Source organism: Fukomys damarensis, unplaced genomic scaffold (assembly GCF_012274545.1).
Source record: "Fukomys damarensis isolate Sample0158 unplaced genomic scaffold, DMR_v1.0_HiC HiC_scaffold_33, whole genome shotgun sequence".
In the NCBI taxonomy this organism is placed as follows: Eukaryota; Metazoa; Chordata; class Mammalia; order Rodentia; family Bathyergidae; genus Fukomys; species Fukomys damarensis.
Window position 1 is genome coordinate 35,711,174 of NW_022900945.1, and position 20,647 is coordinate 35,731,820.

The 20,647-nt window shown below is 33.0% G+C and overlaps 1 protein-coding gene across 2 annotated transcripts in view; it reads right to left on the bottom strand.

Annotated features, from left to right (window-relative positions):
• Positions 1–20,647, bottom strand: part of Col11a1 (collagen type XI alpha 1 chain) — a 531,458-nt gene that overhangs the window by 267,845 nt on the left and 242,966 nt on the right. Inside the window, exons 3-4 of one of the 2 annotated variants that reach the window (XM_033758344.1) lie at positions 9,137–9,256; positions 4,376–4,497 (exon numbers count right to left, since the gene is read on the bottom strand). Coding sequence is in view for 1 of the 2 variants with exons in the window: in XM_033758345.1 (XP_033614236.1) it covers positions 4,376–4,388 (13 nt within the window). In the remaining variant the exon portion in view is untranslated. Of the gene's footprint in view, positions 1–4,375; positions 4,498–9,136; positions 9,257–20,647 lie in introns of those variants that run through there. The other variant, XM_033758345.1, reaches the window with a different exon arrangement.

Here is a 20,647-nt window from a genome sequence, read left to right on the forward strand (position 1 = left end):
TTAAATCGGCCTGTTAATTCAAGGTTTTTAATGTATCCTCAGTGACTTCTAGTTATCCCTGAGGTAAGGAAAATCAATCATTTTTTCTGGCAGCCAAAACACATTTCAGCTCATTTGTAGTTACAGGTATAACCTGAAATAATGCATACTTTTAGTCATCTCTGTTTTTTTTGTTTGTTTGTTTTTGTTTTTTTTTTTTGGTGAGCATTGTGAAAATAAATGATTTTATCTTTTATTCTTTAAAATGTAATTAAAAGTAGATCTTCATTTATTCCAAGTAGCCTCGTCCAGAAATCCATTATTTAGAGTAGTTCTTTGGTACAAAATGGATGAAAACTGAACAAACTAAGTTCACTAATGCAACATAAGGAATATCCACTTTTTGTCCGACTTCTGATTTTAATAGAAAATGGTTAAAAAGAACAATAAAATCTCTCAGCTAATGAAAATATAATTTTAATAAAGTTAAGTGGCATAACATTGTAATTAAGCTCTCAATATCAATGTTTATCATATATTATAAGGTACAGAAAAGCTTTAAGAATGTGTACACTGGCACAGCTCACATATTTTAGTAAATCTTTGTATCATGTGTTTTCAGTTGTTTTTTATGGCGCCTTCATATGGTTAGCAGCTGGAAGTTATGCAACATCAAGTCCATGAAATGTTGTTCTACATAATTTCCAATGACCTACTTATGCAAAAACCTTAACAGTAGCAGAGTTATGAATTTAAGACTTAAATGAATCATATATTTTAATGCAGTATGAAAGAAATGACCTTAGTGTTCTATACTACCAAAACACCTCATGCATTTTCAAGGTCTCAAAAACCAATATCTCAATGTCCACAGGTTGGAGCAAAGGGAATGTGGTGCAAATGATACACATTTGTAAGTAAAACACTCATTGGGGCAGTAGACTTGGATTTATGTCTCCATTTTTCCTCTTATTAGTTATATATTTTTTCATCTTTAAACTTGGACTTTAAACGAGGTTAAGTTACATTAATAGACAATTTCCATATTTAAATGGCTGGTGAAAAGCAGAGTTTATTCTTATTCCAGCTACATGACTGTCATGGGTTGACTGGAGCTTGCCAATGTATCTGCTCTCTATACTGGATAAAGAAATCATTATATTAGAAGTCGTGATTCATCAAAGCAGAGAGAAAGAGCTAACACAAATACATACTTCACTCCAGAAGTCCCACATCACTTCCACTTGCAATGCACTGACTAATACTAATCATATGACACCATTGAATCAAGAAGAATCTAACATAGGACTCCTAGGATGCTCCTGGAAAGCAAAGATCCAGAAAAACTAGACACATCATGAAAGATTGCCATAGTGTTGTTGAGAATTTAGTATTGGCCTGCCTGAAATTTTGTGTTTATGACATATGGTAGACATTCGGAAACTTTCTACATTAAGTGTTGTCATCCAGAATAGAGTACTGATATTAGCCAGCAAGGATGAAAAGATATCATGCATGAGAAGAATTTGCTTATACTTACTTTATAGGTGAATATATTCTAAAGGTGGAGAAGAAATGTCCTTTTTCATTTTTAAACATGTAAAGCTGCACTACCACAACTTGTCATAATCAATTAATGAGAAATCTAGACATTAAATAAGAACAGCAATGAAAGTTCTTACTGAATTTCCAGATAGTCTTTGAGTCTTTTCTAGATTTATTAAATCTTATAGGAAAAAATCTACATAGCAACATTTTCATTAATCATTCAAATCTCAAACTGTGAATTTTATGGTTCAACTATTTAAAAATCTTTGAGAAACTAGACTTAGAAAATTGAATTTCCTGATAGAAGTGAATGTCCTCTTCTGTCTTTTCACTCTGTTATTCATGAGAGAGACATAACTACTAATACTTTCTTATTTCTGTAAGTTTTGTGCTTTCTAAATTGTTCGGTACTAATTCTACACATCATATTATAGTTCTTATAATAAGCAAATGCTTATGGCTGTATTTTCAAATATTGATGACTGTGCCAAACACTACTTAATTCTATTTGTGTGCACTGAACATGTTCCTGGAGCAAAGCATTGCAGAGTATTATCAGAAAGTAAAAATCCTAAAAACAGTTCTACCAGGTCATATGGACCAGTGTCGATCTCTAGTTATTTTAATAACTTATTATCCACAAAATAATCACTAAATTAAGAACGTATTTTAATAGATGTCTGTATTTTCATATCAAATATATTTCATTTGTCATTTAAGAAAATTTTTCATTGAATGTAACTATTTAGGCTCAAAAAACAATATACCAGAATTATGAGTGAGAGAAAATTAATATATATTTTTAGGTAAATTTAGAACCATGAAATACATTGTACAGAAAAGGGATTCTACAATTATAACCATTCTTGATTACTTACCTAAATACCTAACTTATCTAAATGCGAAGACTTACTATACACCTAAATTATATGCATTTATGTAAACATAAAATGAATATCTACAAGCTTAAGAAATACTTAAAAATCACTGGTGACTAAAAGAAACTATGAATCAAATAAATTTTAAGGTAATGCAAATAGCAAATCTATATATACATACATGTACACAAAAACATTTACACATTTTGTACTTCAGAGTTATTTTTAGGACATGACAATTTTCATTTGTGTTATTAAAGAAAAGTCAAGGTAAGTTTTCTTCTTCAGAGAAAGGAGTTACATTTCCAGTGTGCCATCCCTCAAGTTTGGATGACTGACCCAAGTTACATCAAATATAATGCAGTGCCGCAATGGTCATATAATACTATTCTGTCAAGGTCAACTGTCGCAAACTTTCCCAGGAAAAGAGACTGGTTGACAGATAAGCTGGGTGAAATGAGCCATGAAATAAATACAGACAGATTGACTCTGTAGTGAAGCTTTTAACTATTTGACAGTATTGTAATTCATTTGATCAATAATGTTCTATAATTTGATCAATATTGTATCTCTGGTGATCAATAATCAGGAAGTGAATGAAACTACAAGTTTTGTCAGGAGGGAAGTGGTTCTCTGCTAAGAGCAAGAAACATAAGTGCAAGAATTGTCACCATTTGCTTGTTATAAAACAAATATCAACAGTAATATAATAGTGAACAATTTATAGCTATATAGATGCACATTGAGGCAATACTCTTAAATAATATAAATAGGACACACATGTAAATACCAAATAGTTTCTCTAGTGTGATAAACTGAAAGCGTAAATAAGGACTAAAAGCTATAATAGATAATGTGAAATAGGAAGAAAAGATACAAAGATGAAGGAGAAATGGGAGGGTTAAGGGAAAGGAAAGAAGGGAATGTAATTAATATGAGAAAATGAAAAATAATGGAAACAAAGTCTTTGTAGATAGGGAGGGAGGGAAGGGTTTAAGGGAGGGCAGGGGAATGGGGAAAATTAAGAACCAAGATTGATTATGTAAAGGTGCAAATTTCCAACAATGTTTGTCATTATATTGTATACATTAAGTTGTACCAATAAAATTAACTTTAAAAAAAGAAAAGAAAAATAGTAATGTCACTAACTTGATGGTTAATAGTGAAAGAATGGATGTATCATCTAAAATCAAGAATACAGCAAGAATCTCAGCTCTCATTAACTATTAAACATAATACTATAACTTCTAATTCCACATAAGGTAAGAAAAGATATAAAAGCATGCAAATCGGAAAGGAATTTAGAAAATGTCTCCTGTTTGCAGATGACATTGTAGTTTACTTAGAAAATTCCAAGGAATCTACAAAAGCTAAACAAACCAAAAGCTTCTACAATTATGAAGGTATTTAGCAAAGTCACATGATATATGAACTATACATAAAAACCAGTTGCATCTCCACATATTAGCAATAAATACATGAAAGCTAGAATTTTAAATAATATACTTTTCTATAATCAGTCAAAAATGAATTACTTAAATATAAATCTAGCAAAATGTGAGGAACATTTGCATGCTTATTGTAGAAAACACTGATGAAGTAAACAAAGACACAAGTAAATGAGGAAACAAATCATTTCATGATTGGAAAACTGAATACATTTCAAATCAACCTATGCATTTTATGTGATTGCTCTCAAAATTCCAATGATACATTAGATATTAAAAACCTTATTCTTAACTTTATATGGAAAGGCAAGAGTATGGAATAATCAGAGCCATTTTCAAAAATATGAATAAAGTAAGAGGTCACTACTCAATTTGTTTTGTTTGCTTTGTTTACTTCTATACTTATTTATTTATTTTCACAAAATATCTTGCTATGCTACTCAGGCTGACCTCAGGTTTTTGTGCTCTAGATATCCTTCAGTCTGTCTCTCAAGTAGCTCTCAAATAACTGGGACTACAGACCTGGGGAGCCCATGAAAATGTTCCTGAGAGGTGGGTGCACGAAGCGGAGGGAATGAAGCCGAGAGCGCAGTGCTGACTCCAGAAAGGTAGAGGTGCCCGGAATGTGATGTTTCCAGGGAAAGCTGCAGGTAGAGAGCAGAATTAGCCCAAGACAGAAGTAGTGTGAGTTGCGACCAACAATGCCCTAATGGTGGGGCTGCCCAAGTCCTCTGGAACTCACACGTCAGCACCGTGTGCCCTGGATGCTGGTCAAGAAGCTACAGGACATAATTTTGCCTTTCTGAGTTTTGATCTTACTTCAGTAATATTCCTTCGTATTCCACTATTTCTCCTGTTTGGAATAGTAATATTTATCCTCTACTCATTGTATATTGGAAAATGTTTACAAGGGGTTTAGTTGTATCTTTATATGGAATTATCGCCTTGTATTCATTTGGGAAGGAAGTATTGTTTAAGGAGATACATTTGATTGTCAAGTTGTTAAAAGGTAGAACGTTTCATAAGCTAGACTGTCAACATGATTGGTTTAAAGGCCTCCCGAGGAATCAGTAAAACGAATGGAAGAGTAAAATGAGTGCATCATGGAGGCTTGACTTTGGGTCTCTCTGGCACTGCTTTCCCGCTCTACTTCCAGCCATGATGACTCCAGTAGCTTCACCCCACTGTCCTGCTGACCTGATGTTTCTGCCTTGTAGACAGCCAACAATGGGCTGAAACTTTGCAAATCATGAGCCAAACAAATCTCTCCTGTAAATTGTAGGTATCAAACATTTTGTTCAGCAATGAAAAACTTGAATAACACAAACAAGTATAATATTTACAGAACCATAATATTTAAAAAACTAGTTAAAGCAAAATAATATTTCTGCAGCTAGACAGAAATTTCTTTCCCTGGGGAAAAATTCAAATCTGCAGTATACATTTGGAAATTAATTTAATAACATCTAAGGAAAAAAATAACAAACTACAGATAATTATTTCACTTGGAGTAATAGTATTTTTAATAATGATACAGCACTTACACTACTAAAAGCTGTTTTAGCCATTTTAGTAGTTCACATGGGGTTTATGAATAAATTATGCCTTGTTAACCCTATCAAAGGCGAAGAATATTTTTAGTACACATAACACACCTAAAACTAAATTAAGAGTCACACATTTAATAAATGGAAAAGAAAGGCGACCCTGATTTTCTACCTCAAACTTCAGTATCCTTCCTGTTTCACTTAGGAGTATATCTTCAATATGTATCCATATAAGTCACACATGTGTAAATACTAAATCGTTTCCCTGGTGTGAATAATCTGCAATAATGCATAAGATACTAACAAGATTACTGACATTTAGAAATGGGAAGAAAGGAGCTAAAGGTGTAGGGAAAGTGGGATGGGTAGGGGAAGAGTAAAAAGGGAAAAGAAAAAAATGTGAGATAATGAAAAGATGAAAATAAAGTGTTTGTAGATGGGGAGGGGAGGAGGGGGTGAAGGGAGGGCAGAGGTAAGGGGAAAAAATGAGAATCAAGACTTGTCATGTAGAGGTACAAGATCCCAACAATGAATGTAACTGTACTGTATCCCTAAAATGTACCAATAAACTCAATTAAAGCTGGAAAAAAAAAAAAAGAAAGAGGAATGGAATCAACATGAAAAAGTGATAATTGACAATGTGAAATAGGAAGAAAAGGGCTAAAGTTTTAGGGGAAGTGGGAAGGGTAGGGGAAAGGGAATAAGGGAAAAGAAAAAATATGAGAAAATGAAAAAATGGAAATAAAGTGTCTATAAATGGGGAGGGGAGGAGCAAGTGAAGGGAGGGCAGGGACGAGGGGAAAAATGAGAACCAAGACCTGTCATGTAAAGGTACAAGATCCCAATGATGAATGCAACTGTACTGTATACCTAAAATGTACCAATAAGCTCAATGAGAAAATGAAAAAATTGAAACAAAGTCTTTGTAAAAAGGGAGGGCAGGGGAATGGGAGAAAAATAAGAATCAAGATATATTATATAAAGGTCCAAATCTCCAGTGCTTACTGCCATTAGATTGTATACCTAAAACATACCAAAAAAAATTGAATTTAAAAAAGGTGACTTTCTAAGAGGTAGAAATCATTTGCATATTCTTCAAATTATAAATGGCAGAATTAATAGCTTGAGAACATGGGTACTGGAAAATAAAACATTTGATTTGTATCCTTGGCATTTCCTTGCCATAAACATAAATAATTCATCTTACATCCCCAATCTTTAGTTTCCTCAGCTGAAAAAAATGTATGATAAATCATACTATCTTCATAGAGATTTAAGCAGATTTAAGCAGTTAAATCTATGAATAATGTTTTGTTATCTAGTACAACACAATTAACTACTCAATAAATGTTAAAGATTTAAAGTCTTGCATGCCCTGTAGAATGATAGGAAAATATTATATTGTCTAAATATGAGAGTCTATTTCTATTGGCACACAATCAGATGACTTCTGGAAAAAAATAATTCAGGAAAACAAAGCACTGATTTTACCAAGAAAGTAACTTGTTCATTTACAAACTCAAGTTCACCTTTTCTAAAATATATATTTATGTTTCTATAGTAACTAAGCATGTTGGTGGTTAGTTTGTACAACTGAACATAGTATAAGAGGTTATTATTGATTTTGCTAGACAATAAAAATCATTATGGACCTACTCATTACAAAAATTCGTGCACACTTTTAGTGGAAAATTTGAAATGCATAAAGAAGCACATTGAATTCAGTTGCTATAACTTATAGATTATATTTCTTCTTGAATTTTTAAAAAGACTGTTTTCCAATATCATTAAATTACCAACAAAATCCCATTTTTAATAGAGGCACAATTGATATAGTGATTTTGAAAACTCTTTACAAGTTACTTAGCCTCTTTCAATCTTAGTTTCCTTTTCTGCAGCATCATGATGATAATAGCTACCCCACGGAATTTTTGTTTTTTAGTGTCATGAAAATATATTTTATTTGATATAATTTTGTAATCCATGGGATTATTGTAAGGGCTAAATGAGGCACTGCTTGTGAAAAAACAGTTGATAAGCTGGAATGCACTACACAAATGTGAGTTATTATTAATTTTGGCAAGCCACTAAGAAGAAAGAGTAAAAAGTATGTGAAGTATATATGGTGGGGGCTAGTTTGTAGCTTTATAGAATTTACTTACTTCAAAAAGAGGACTGGTTTCACATTTTTCACTTGTAAGTTAATTTTGTATCCATAGAATGTAATTCTATGGAAATAAATTCTATCTCTAAAAAATGATAAAAGTTAAAAGTCAAAGACTATAAGTAGTCAAAGAATAAAAGCCAGAAATAGGAAGATTCACATCACCCTCTTTTTCAAGGATTAAAAAATATGAAGTCAAATTTATTCAGCAATTTCAAAGCTTTAGTACTTAGAATTTGTATTTCAAGTATTATGTAGATATATTTTTCTGCAGAGAGCATCAAAGTGAGAGTTAACCTTTTTCCTGGTTTTACTCCTGAATTTCTTTGTGTTTTATTAAATTCAACATTTAGGGCCAGGGATTTAGCTCAGTGGTTCTGCCACTTGCCTTGCACATGCAAGGACCTGAGGACCTGAGTTTGATCCCCAGTACCCTCCCCTAAAAAAATCAACATTCAAAAATATTTTCATTTTGAGAGGAAAATAATTTTAAACACAATTTATTGTTCTAGCAAAGTTTATAACACTCACAAAGTTCATAAAAGTGTTCCTATCATATTAAAATGCACACACACACACAAAAAGGCAAGGATGGTTTTTGGCCTAACACTTCCTGGGAAACTATGCTTCAAAATGTTGAAATAAGTCAGAGTGTCACATACCCAGGTTTAATAGCAGTATCTTCTTTATCTTAGTAAGGTCTAATAAGATGAAAATGTATCTTCATGTGCCAAAAGCTAATCATGTGCATGCACTGGGCTGAATGATAGGTGTGAGTTTTAGATGTAGCTGTGCTACTGATCTGGGCAATGTCCAAAAGCAAGTCTCTTAGTATCCGCCTATTTCTATTTTTATAAATTAAATAATACCCATTTAATTCTAAAATTTCTTTCCCTGTTATAAATGTGTAAATCTTTATTTTTTATTACTTAAGATTATAACTCAAGGAAAATTTCTTCCTAAGTATACAAAGCAGTTTTTCAGTTGCCTGTCATTTGAAACTAAATTCTTAACAAGCCCTTTGCTTTCTCCCTTTCTTTCTGCACCTCAAGTACACATTGGATTTTTCTTTTCCCTGATATATATGGATTCTCACTGAGCATCTCTAAATCCTGCTTGTGTCGCTTCCAGTACTATTCTTCTTTCTTTTCAAACTTTCATTTTATTGAGGCGTTGAAGTATCTTATAATAAGCTACAACAGGCTTTATTTCCTGAAATGACACCTTTGTTCTCATGAAGATTATTTAAGTTAACAACATTTGCCTGAAATTTATGTAGAAAAATCATGATGAAAGATAAAAAAGGCATCTTTCTTGTTCCTTTTCTAAATAATTTAGAAGAAAGCCCTAAGGGATAAACATACCAGGAGAGAAAACAATGTTCTCTTCTCATCCCTATATTATTTACATTCCATTTGAAGAAATATGACACAGTGGTAAGCGTTTAACAAACAATAAACCACACACAGTTGATGAGTCAATAAGTATTCATAGAGTGGCTAATAAGTATCTACCTGACTGCTCGATTGTGTGGTCTAGATGAGGATCAAAGGTGTTGAGAGAAGATCTTACCTCTGTGAAATACCGTGCTTCCAAGGACTTTTCCTTTATACATTATATGCTTCTGTAAAGAATGCTTGGTAAGTTGGCCAAAGACCAAATTAGTCAACTTCTAGGTTTCCAACATTCAGTCTGTAATAAAAGCAAAGAAGCCAGAATGAAGCAAAAACAGAGACAATGATGTTCACTAAATGAGACCTCACTTACTGGATGAGCAGTTCTACCCACAAAACATTGCAAAGGGGAAAAATGTGAGACTACTTGACTTAGAAGAAAGCTTCTCAGGAAATGTTGGGTTCAGCTTTAATAAGTTTAGACATAAAAATTGCTACACTAATTTATTTGCTTTTCAACCATTCCCTTTTATCTATTTCCACATTATTTAAAAATAATGTTTTACTGTAGGAATTCAGACTAATTTTATTGTAATATAACTTTTGGATGCTGACATTTCTAAAATATTCTGTGACTGAATATTTGGTCATCCATTGCTTTATTTTTAGCTAATGCTACATTGTAAGCACTAAATTAATGTTGGGGTGATATAGAAAAAATGATCTTGGATATTATAGAAGAAATTTTGGAGATAATTGATTCATTGAGTTTTGTTAAGCAGGTGATCACTGATGTTCTGTTTCAATTATTGATTCTTCATTGCTAACATTTTTCTTGTTCCTTGTTCTTCATGGTCTTCTTTTATTAAAAACAATAGTAACCCCACATTTACAGACCAAAGGACTCCTTTAGGCTCTGCGTTGCTACTTTGATTTTTTGTTTCTACCTTCTTCAAAACAAGACATACACATAGCCAACAATGTTTTGAAAAAATATGTTCAACATCTTTACCTGCACATCAAAACAACACTGAGACTCGATCTCACTCAGCCCAGTCATCATGGCTATCATCAAGAACACGAAAAATAATAAATGCCAGTGGGGATGCAGGAGAAAAGCAGCTGTTCTGCACTACGGGTGGGAATGTACATTACTGCAGCTGCTGAGGAATCAGTATAGAGGTTCCTCAAAAAGAAATAAAAATAGACATATTTGTATAAATAAAAATAGAAATATTTTAAAAATCGATTCATATACTGTCCCTTTATGTATTCCCAAAGGAATTGTAATCAGCATACTATAGGAGTGACACGTTTAGCATAGGTCATACTGAATGAATGGATAAAAAAAAGTGGTATCTATGCACTATGGAGGGTGGTGTGCATTTACCCATAGACACGAACCATATCAGGTCATTTGCAGGAAAATAAATGGAACGAGAGTTCAGGTTAAGTGAAATAACCTAGACTCAGATAAGTACTACATGGTTTTCCTCAAATGTAGAAATTAGTAGTGAAAAAAAGATGTCTTGAAAAAGAATGCAGATTATTAGGTAAAAGAGTAGGGGATGAGGACTGGGAAGGGACGGGAATAGGTAGTGGATGTGATCAAAGTATGTTGTACGCATGCATGAATGTGTCATCGTGAAACTCAACATGCAGCGCAGTAAAGATGCAATGAAAGTGAAAAGTACGACTCCTGATTCGTCTTCTTTATAAGATGAAAATGGAAAAGAATAATTTGAATTTTTAGGTTAAAATATTCTTCTAGAATCAAAATTTATCAAACAATTATCTATTCTTTTCACAAGCAAAAAAAAAGATTTTTCAGTAGATTTGATTATATTTAGTGAGAGCTTTTCTTGCATTTGTATTTTGATATATTGAAATCACATATTTTTATGTTCTAATACTTTTTTAATTTTAATTTAGATCATTATCAGAAAAAGAAGAGAAAATGCCTGAGTGCAGCGTTGAAAATGCCCCCATTTGAAAAATTGCTGGCCCATATATTCTCTCTTGAGTTCCAAAAAATATATTTCATACAGTTTGTTGGGATATCAAAATTAATATATGACATACTGACTACATTACGTATTCACACCAAGCATCCATTTCCTTGTCATGCCTCATTTTATTATATTTATTTTTTCATACAGTATACCAGTGATGGCAAACCTTTTATTGACCAGTGCCCAAACTGCAACCCAAAACCCACTTATTTATCACAATGTGCTAACACTGCAGTTAAACCTGAGTACTAACTGGCCTTGTGAAACTTTGGCTGAGTCTCACCTAAGGGCAGTGGCTCTGACGTCACCACTGGGGCCTCTACTCCTTTCTGAGCATGCGCCTGGACCCTAGGTGCTCTGCTGTCCAATGCTTGGGTGCTGGGATTCCGGAGACTGCTGGCACCAGAGAGGACTCTGTGTGCCTGCTGCAGCATGCACGTTATAGGTTTGCCACCGCTGCCATACACCATCGATTAGAAAGCTTCAAATCATCTTCATTTCCTGCTACACTTTTTAAAAAATTCTCCAGCACCAAGTCAATTATTAAAAACCCTCAATCTCAAAAGTTTTTCAAAATTTGGCTTTTGTGATCAGTGACTGTTGATGTTTTCTTATTGAAGATGTGTCTTTTGCTTGGGTTATTACAATTATGCATTAGCAGCAGACTTTTCTCCAACTCCCCTTTTTTAATGAATTTATCAGAATTCCCTTCTTAGAAGGTATCTTCGTTTACTTATCCAGTCAATCGGTCATTGTTTTTACTCAACCAATTTTACGTTTTACCTGCTATGAGTTTACATTTGATTTTGATTTCCTTTTCAGGCTGGCTGTTAGTAAATGTGAGCCACATTGATAGTTGACCCATTGCAAATGTGTAAATTCACTAATAAATTCATGGGTTCATTGGCTTCAATGTTCCCTCCAGGTTATATATTCCTTCTTGTTTACTTTTTGTATTTTTGGTTATCATTTTCTTATGCATAATTTCTTTTTTTTCTTTTTTTGTTTTGTTTTGTTTTGTTTGTTTGTTTTTTGAGACAGGGTCTCACTATGTAGTTGAGACTGACCTGGAACTCACTGTGTAGCCCAGGCTGGTCTCGAACTCACAGAAATCCTTCTGCCTCAGCCTCCTGAATGCTGGGATTACAGGCATGTGCCACCACACCCAGCTCTTATGCATAATTTCATAATCAGAATTAAGATGATATAGGACGATCCATATATAAAGTCAACCTTGCACATATTTCAAATGTTGTCTTACTGGATTCAAATGTCTTTCTGTGGTTTTCGTAAATCAGAAGATTAACTACAAACAGTTTAGTATGAATTTATTTTCTGGAAGTCATAGTGCTATATTAATTCCCACTAACCAGTGTTCATGAACACTAATTTCTAAGGATTTTGGGAATAAATAAAGCTTTTCAACTTGCCATGTCTTTATATTTATGCTGATTTTCTCAAACATCAACTCTCAAAAACAGTTTTGTCATAACAGACATACGGATTTCTTGTACAGAGTTTAGTATCATGTAAATTTGAAAATACCACAGTCTTCTAAATGTTTCATTACACAATTGCTTAAGCAACAATATTTCTCAAAATAATAGATATTAAGAATTACCTAAGGCATTTGTTAAAAGTCATGGTTTGTCAGAACTATTTAAGGACGTGTTCTCAATTATATATCGCAGGTGAGTTCATGAAATCTATTTCACTGGTTTTAATATGTGACCTAAAGTAGTTTCCTAATTTTAAAAAATTGAGAAACACTTGCCAAAGTTACTGAAAATTCTTTAGAAAGAAAAATTTTACCACCATTTAACGCAGTATTTCTCCAGCATATTCTGCTATGGTTACTTACTGAGTTTTTTGTTTTTGCAAATTGGATATATCTTCATTAAAATGTATTATAAAAATGGTATTGTACATCTGTTTTATGTCAAAAGACTAAAGTTTTTACATATTTATAGGTTATAGTATGATAATTTGATGAATATATATATATATATATATATATAATATGATGATCAGATCACAGTAGCATTGCCTGTCTTAAATGTTTTTTCTTTATATTGGGAAGCTTCAAACTCCTTTTATCTAGTTATAAAATATGTCATATTTATATATTTATAAAATATATAGTAAATTGTTATGGACATACTTATCTGACATCTACTGTTTTCAGAAAATATCTCTAAAGATACTGGTTTATATTATTTTCTTTAAACCAAATAATCTTCCTATCCAAGAAAATTCCTGGATATTCTTGAAGACTTAACTCGAAAAATCTAGTGCCAGCATTACAATATTTATGTAATTATATCGTTTTTATCTAGTCACATATATATTTTTTTTTCTTTTTTTTCTTTTTTTTTTTTTTTTACCGGGGATTGAACTCGGGTCCTTGCGCTTGCAAGGCAGGCCACCAAACCGCTGAGCTAAATCCCCAGCCCATATATTATTATTTTGACAAGTAAACTTTCCCTGTGAATCCTGAGCAACGTCAAAGCAAAATGCCTTAGTCATCGATACATATCACTCTGCTGCTACATAAACAATACTGGATGAATGCCTATGAATAAATAATTCATGTAAGTTTCTATATGGAAAGTTATCACCAGGAAGTCCAGAATATGTATGGACCAGGCGACACAAAGTAAACATAATAACTGTACTAGTGAAACCACAATCTTATTATTTATACTGATCTCACTCATGACTAGGGTTTATGTTAAAATAATCTTCATACAAAATCTTAGAAAACACTCCTCCTAGGTTTATGAATGACCACTTTCTATGCTAAATTTCTCTTCTAAATTTTTTCTTTGGCTACATTTTCCTGGGATCATTTTTAACTGGAAAATAACATCAGAATCAATATTTTCCTCCATTGTCACCTGGGACATGACCATATTCCTCTTGAGTTTATAGCTTAATCATAGATTAAGTTTCATGGCAGAGAAAGAACACTTCTAGGAAGCATTTGCTTAGACAGATATTTTTTATATAATGAACAGAAAAGTTAAGTTCAATGTATGGTTATTTCAACAGTGTCCTCAAGATGTGATTGTGAATTTAAACAATAGATCTAGTACTACAAAAATGTAAGTTTCAGTTTATTTTTGTATTTTTCTATAAATATTTGCACAATTTAATAAATCTCCTAGAAATGAAATTGATTGAAATGCTATGGGAACAGGGGTTTAAAAAAAAAGAAAATGCTGTGAAGATTCTTAGAAAAAAATGCATGCACACACACACACACACACACACACACACAGACACACACAACAAAAGTTGGATGCAGTGGCACATGATCTTAGTCCTGAATCCCCAATAAACTGACACAGAGAATCACTGAAGCTAATGAGGTCGGGCAAGTCTGGGCAATACAGATAGAACTTGTTTCAAAAAAAAAAAAAAACACTACAATGTCTGTCAAAATCCAGTGTTTATGCCCAAGGGTCTCTTATCCCACTATAATTTCCATATGGTTACCCAAAATAATGTGAAATATAATTTCCTCTGCTCTAGTCAGTAGACATGCACTTTACTAACATATTGTTAACTTTTTAGTTTAAAAATATTTTTAGAATAGAATTTAATTTCATAGGTGAATGCACTTAACTGTGCTGGTGTTCATGAAAATAATTATATTTAAGTACACAGCCTTAAAAAATCCAGGATATTTTTTTTGAGAAATTGATCCTTTAATTCTACCATATAAAAGCGCCACCTTTCCTTCAAGGAAATATGTGTCTAAGCTGTAATCAACAGTACATGTGTTAATAACTTCATAAAACATGTTACTATTTCTCTTATTAGGTTATCTAATTTTGAGCAAAAATACAATCATATCCATATGTAGCCTACAAAAATCAGTTTAGAACAAAATTTTACTTATAAATTATGTTAAATTTCCTTAGATTTAGTGATTCATCAATTTCTTTTAACTACTCAAGTCATTTGGATGAAAGATACAGAACTCAATAAAAGAGCTATTCTGATTTACGATAAAGAAAATAAATGGTGAGATGAAAGATAAAAATTTTAAAGGGAAAAATTTTAAGATGCTAAATATTGAAGATGTTTCATGAATAGCAGAAATTTCTGGATTATTTCCAAATAACCAAAGGCATCTTCCAAGTAAAAATACGTTGCATTGGCTTATATAAAATTGTGAATAAATTGTACATCTTTAATATCATTACATTTGTGATATTTCACTTAAGAGTAACGATAGCCAACACCTACATAAAGAAGCCACAGACAAGGAGAAGAAAAAAGTCACATTCCAGTGCACAGTTCCCTTGGCTTGGTTCCTAGAGCAACGTGAGTGCACACTGAAGGACGCTTGCAAAGGTCTGCGAGCTTCACCTCCTCTGCTGACTCCCCTCCCCACGCTCTTTACAAACTCACTCAAGTAACCACCTGCAGATGATTGCGAAGCTGTAAGAAATCATAGGCTGTGTTCCTATTGCCACGAATTGGTTCTCTAAATCTCTGGTGTCAACATTCCTTCCTTTACTACCAAAGACAGGTACACCAAATATCCTTTGGCTTTGATTTATTGGTTCTTATTTATATAAAATTCCCCATGTTTTCCCCAAGAAAGTATAGCAGTTTAAGTAACTTCCAACCATTTAATTTGTTAAATTAACTGTGATGCTTTGTCAAGGGGAATCATATGCTGTTGGACTTTTGAACATCCTAGGTGTTTTTTCCCCCTTTTCTGCAAACTATTTCACCTTAACCTTGGATTCTATGCAATAAAACAATTATGTTCATTATGGTAATATTTGAATAAGCTCATCAAATACATATGTTTCATCGGACATTACAATTTGGTTTCTTAGAAAATATCAAACAATATTGATGCTTGTTGTTTAAGAATATATTAATGAGGGCCAGGAATTCAGCTCAGTGGTTTTGCCACCTGCCTTGCAAGTGCAAGGACCCGGGTTTGATACCCAGTACCAAAACAAACAAACAAACAAACAAACAAACAATATATATATATATATATATATATATGTTATTTTGAGTCTCAGTTCATCTTGTTTGTAATCTCTGTGGATTTACTGATTTCTGAAAAGTCATGTATTATGGTAGTTAAAAATTCAACATAACTCCATTTTGCCTATTCTGATTTTGTATTTCTTTCTTTACACTGTATTTCTATGCTTTTTCTATGGTCTTTGTTAATACCCAAAGTGTATCATCTAATTTGAAACAGACTTGCTGCTGTTTTCAACTGTCTTCAGTTTGTGGCTTAAACATAAGAGATAGAAATAACTGTACAAAATGTGAATTTCTAAGGCTAGACATTCCAAGTAGGGCTTTGCAGCCAAAAATTCAAGTTAGTCTGAGGAAGAATCATAAACCCGAGTTATTTTAAAGTAATAATCATGGAAAGAAATCCTGAATTTACATATTTACTTAATTTATATTAAAGTCTGCTTTTGAAAAACAGCGAGCTTGGAAGATTTTGACTTAAAAGAACTCACTCATATATCTTTTCCTTGTTAACTTAAGAGAAGACATATCAAAAGTTAGTCATGCAAAAGAAAATATGGCTCAACTTTCTCTGTCCAATGATTAGATTATGATGTCAGCTACTTGATTTTGGCTGGGGAGGAAAAAGGAAATTATTACTAGTGAATGCTCACATTTTTTCAAAAACAGACTCTGAAACAGAATGTACATGCTGTGGGTAAATAATAGCAAAACATCCCTAGATTTGCAATTCCAGACCACACTAGCATTCACTCACATATGAACACCTTTGTTAGAATGTCCCATACCAGTAACCTTCAGGCAGAAGTGACTGACACTGACAGAGACTGGCTTCTATGTGCTTTCAGTGTTGTAGAGGTTTCCAGTGACATTCACTTGGCCACCCTTATTTGGGTGGAGCACCACAACAAATGTTTCACAGTCTGTTCGTTATTTGGGAGGGGTCAAATAAAACTAAAATGGTATGGTCAAACTGGATAAGTCAAGCACATCCAGTGATATATGTGTAAATTCCAAAGAGTACTAAAGGCGGGAATGAATGATTGAAACAAAGGAGGTACAGCATTAGAAAAAATGTAAAGTCCTTTCTTCCACTGTTGCAAAAAACAACTGGCATTAGGAGGCATAAAGGAGATGGGGATGCTATAGTTACCTGTACTCTAAAACGAGACAAACTAAAGTCCAAATGATATTTCTTGAACTGAACATACACTAGAACACCCAAGATAATAACATGATGTGCCATGCAGCAAATCTGGGGCACTGAAGCTTATGTTATTCCACATGAGAGAAACAAGATAGTTTATTGCTCATGTTTGGCCTAATGAATCAGTCTACATTTTGAACTATGTGCTGCCTCATTTCTCCAACCACAGAGAGTATTTTGAGTAAGTTATGTTGGTGGTTCACCCATTTCAGCCTCAAATGCACAGTGATTAACATGCCCAAGATTACAGTTAGAGATGTGAGGCTCTTGCCCAAGAAATGAGGACTTGTACTCCAAAATCCATGTACTTTTTACCATTTCATTTATTTTTATGTTTATGTGTGAATTCCAATTCAACATTAACAGTATTAAATTACATTGGGTTTAAGGCTCCCCAACTAGTCCCTGAGATCTCTCTAGACCAGTGATGGTGAAACTTTTAGAGATTAAGCCCCCAAAGTGCAACCCAAAACACACTTATTTATCACAAAGTGCTAATGCTTCAATTAAACCTGAATACTGAAGCTTTTAATTTAGAAAAAAACTCATATATTAACATCTTTTGTCTTAGAAAAAATACACATGTGCCACCACGGCTCTAGACCAAGGGTGAGCCCAGTTATCAGACTTTACTTAGAATCATACACTTTATGTTGGTGCTTTACCAGTACCACCCGAAGTCTGCTTTTAAATTCCATGTATGTATTTACTCCTACAATCCTAGCCCATTGATGCTATTACCAGCCATAAAATGAAAGTGAACAAGGTATTGTATCTATTGTCAAACAGTTCACAGCCGAGTGCATAGACAGAAAATAAAGTGTGAAGATTAAAACTAGTTGTCTTAATATATAAAATGTTGTGTAGAAGAACCAAGATAAAATTTTAAATGAGATTTATGTTTAGTGTCTGTAAAAAGTCTAGCCAAAGAAGATCACTGTAAAGAAATTGCCAAGATAAAGCGCAGAGGTAGGAATCATCATTACTCTGTCTCTCTCTCTCTTTTTTTTGTCATCTATAAATAGAAGGTTGTTAAGGATTACACCAATGTGTGAAGATAGATCTAGTTACTTACAAAGTGATCAATATTGTATTTTTAATTGCATTATTCTTGTTTTATGAAGTGATGTTCACACGATCTTCATAATTAAAAATTATATTTAGCAAAATGCTTAGAAATTTGTCCCAGTTTACCTGAATGTTTGGCAAACAGAAAATTAGCCCGGCAATACATTATTTTAAACAATCATGGGTGTGTGAGTAAGTATGCAGTCCAATAGTTCTCTGTGTTTTTCTTAAAGAGACTTTTGTCTATGGACTCTGAAAATAAACTTTCAAAGATTTTTATCCTATTTTCTGAATTATATTTCTTATATTGTACATATCTATGGCTCATATATCTTGTCAAAATATTTGGTATTCATATCATTTGTCTATATTACCAGTACCACATATTTGAAGATATTGTATGTATTTGTTCGACAGTTTGGCCGGTGACTTTTTGTAAGGAAAGATGGGCAGAGTAAAGATTTGAACTCAGTTTCCTTCTCAGTCAATAACTTCTCTGTATTTCTGGATAATCCTTGATTCAGGTCCAACACATATTCAGCAAATGATAGTTAAAAGCAAAGCTCTATGCTAGACATTGTAAGTCTGAAAGCTGATGAGCTGTGGTATTTATTATATAAGAAGTCAGGAAAGCAAGCCTAGGAGATAAGATTAACAACAATGTCATAAGCCATATTTTAAGTGTGATAAAAGCTGTACAAGTAAAATGCCGTGACAGGATTTTAGGAGGAATATGACTTCCAGCAGTAGATGACAGAAAAACATATTAGAGTTCAAAGTGGGAACTTTTCCTTAGTGAAATGCATTACTGAAACATTTTAAGGATGGAGGTCTAGGTAAGCCTACAGACTAGATTTCAGTTGTTAATTTTAACTGCAACAATTCTATGAAAGTCTATGAATCACCATAATGTATTTTGTCCTTTAAATTTTTATGAAGCATGGACAATGAATGTCAGAACTGCTAATATTGATTTCATAAGTATTCAGATATGTACTTTCCTATATATCTTATTATTTTACATTTACAAGCCTGTAATTTTTTCTAAGTATATAAATTACAGCTTGTAAAATGGCCCTTCACTTATTTAAGGCAAAAATTATGATATTTCAACTCAATATAGTGTAGACCAAATTTCTCTGTCATTTTTGTCGCTTGAAAATAAAGTAGCTACCTTTTGGGTACTAAAAGCCTACTTTCTTCTAAAGCTATAAAGCTTCTGTACTAATAGAATCCCAAACATTCCATAGTGGTGGCTCAACATGCTGAAATATGAGTTCAGAAAGCCCATTTTGATCTACTCTGTTTACTCTGATTTTCAACAGGGGATATTGAACAAGGGTCTACAGTTCATTTCTTGAAACTGTGGTCTACTTAGGGAACCGCAGTGAGGTTAACTGGCAACTTTCAGAATGCCAGGGAGACAGGGCAAAGGGTTGTTCCTAACATTTTTCAAATGACTTTCGGAACAGAACTCTTCTATTAGACCTTTTGAAAAGGGGTTTCAGTTCTTGCAGAGTAAGATTCAGAGATGGGGAAATTGCTACTAACAGTGCAGAGAAATATATTTGGTGAGAAAAAAATGAAGAGGAAAAAAAAAAGGAATAGGGCAAATAGAAAGGCATCAATGAGGGAAAAAAACCAAACTGACCAATGGCACTTTTCATCAGATGTCTTCCTAATAGTTTACACAAAAGTTAGAAGCATCATATCAACACAATGGGCTTTCTAAGAGAAGAAAATATGTCACTACCCAAATAATTGAACTCTGCTATGAAAGCAGCTGTCTCATATTTCAAAATGAGAAGCAGCTGAATTTAACCAAATAGCACAAGGGACTATTTGGAGAGCACAATTTGCATTTCTAACAGAGCTGCATTATTAATTATCTCTCAGTGATACTTTTTAAAATAGGCTATCAATTTTTATCGTTTCACATTTTATGAATATCTAATTGTACATTGAGGTAGTTTTGTGTTGAAGCAATTTCCTTAAATTTCTGAGTGTTTGTACAGAAACAGGAACTCATGCAGAAATCAATTGTCCTTCCCTTATGGAAAAACATGGATCTGTCTCACTCATCACTATGGCACTTCCTTTAGAGAAGATCTTGAACTTGACCCACCTGAGAAACACTGGCATTTAACATAAATATTCAGTATATAGTAAGAACTTATTAAGTTTGAGAAACAAAACTGAAATATCTATACTGGAGAAGTAACTACTATGCAACAACCACGAGTCATAGAAATGAAACTTAGCATCTTGTCTGAAATCCAGAAAAGCTGCATCTTAAATATTGCTCTTTCAAGGGCTTTTTCTGAATATCTGTCTTCACAGTTTATCATGAATTATGAAGTTCAGCTTGGAAAAAAAATCACTAATG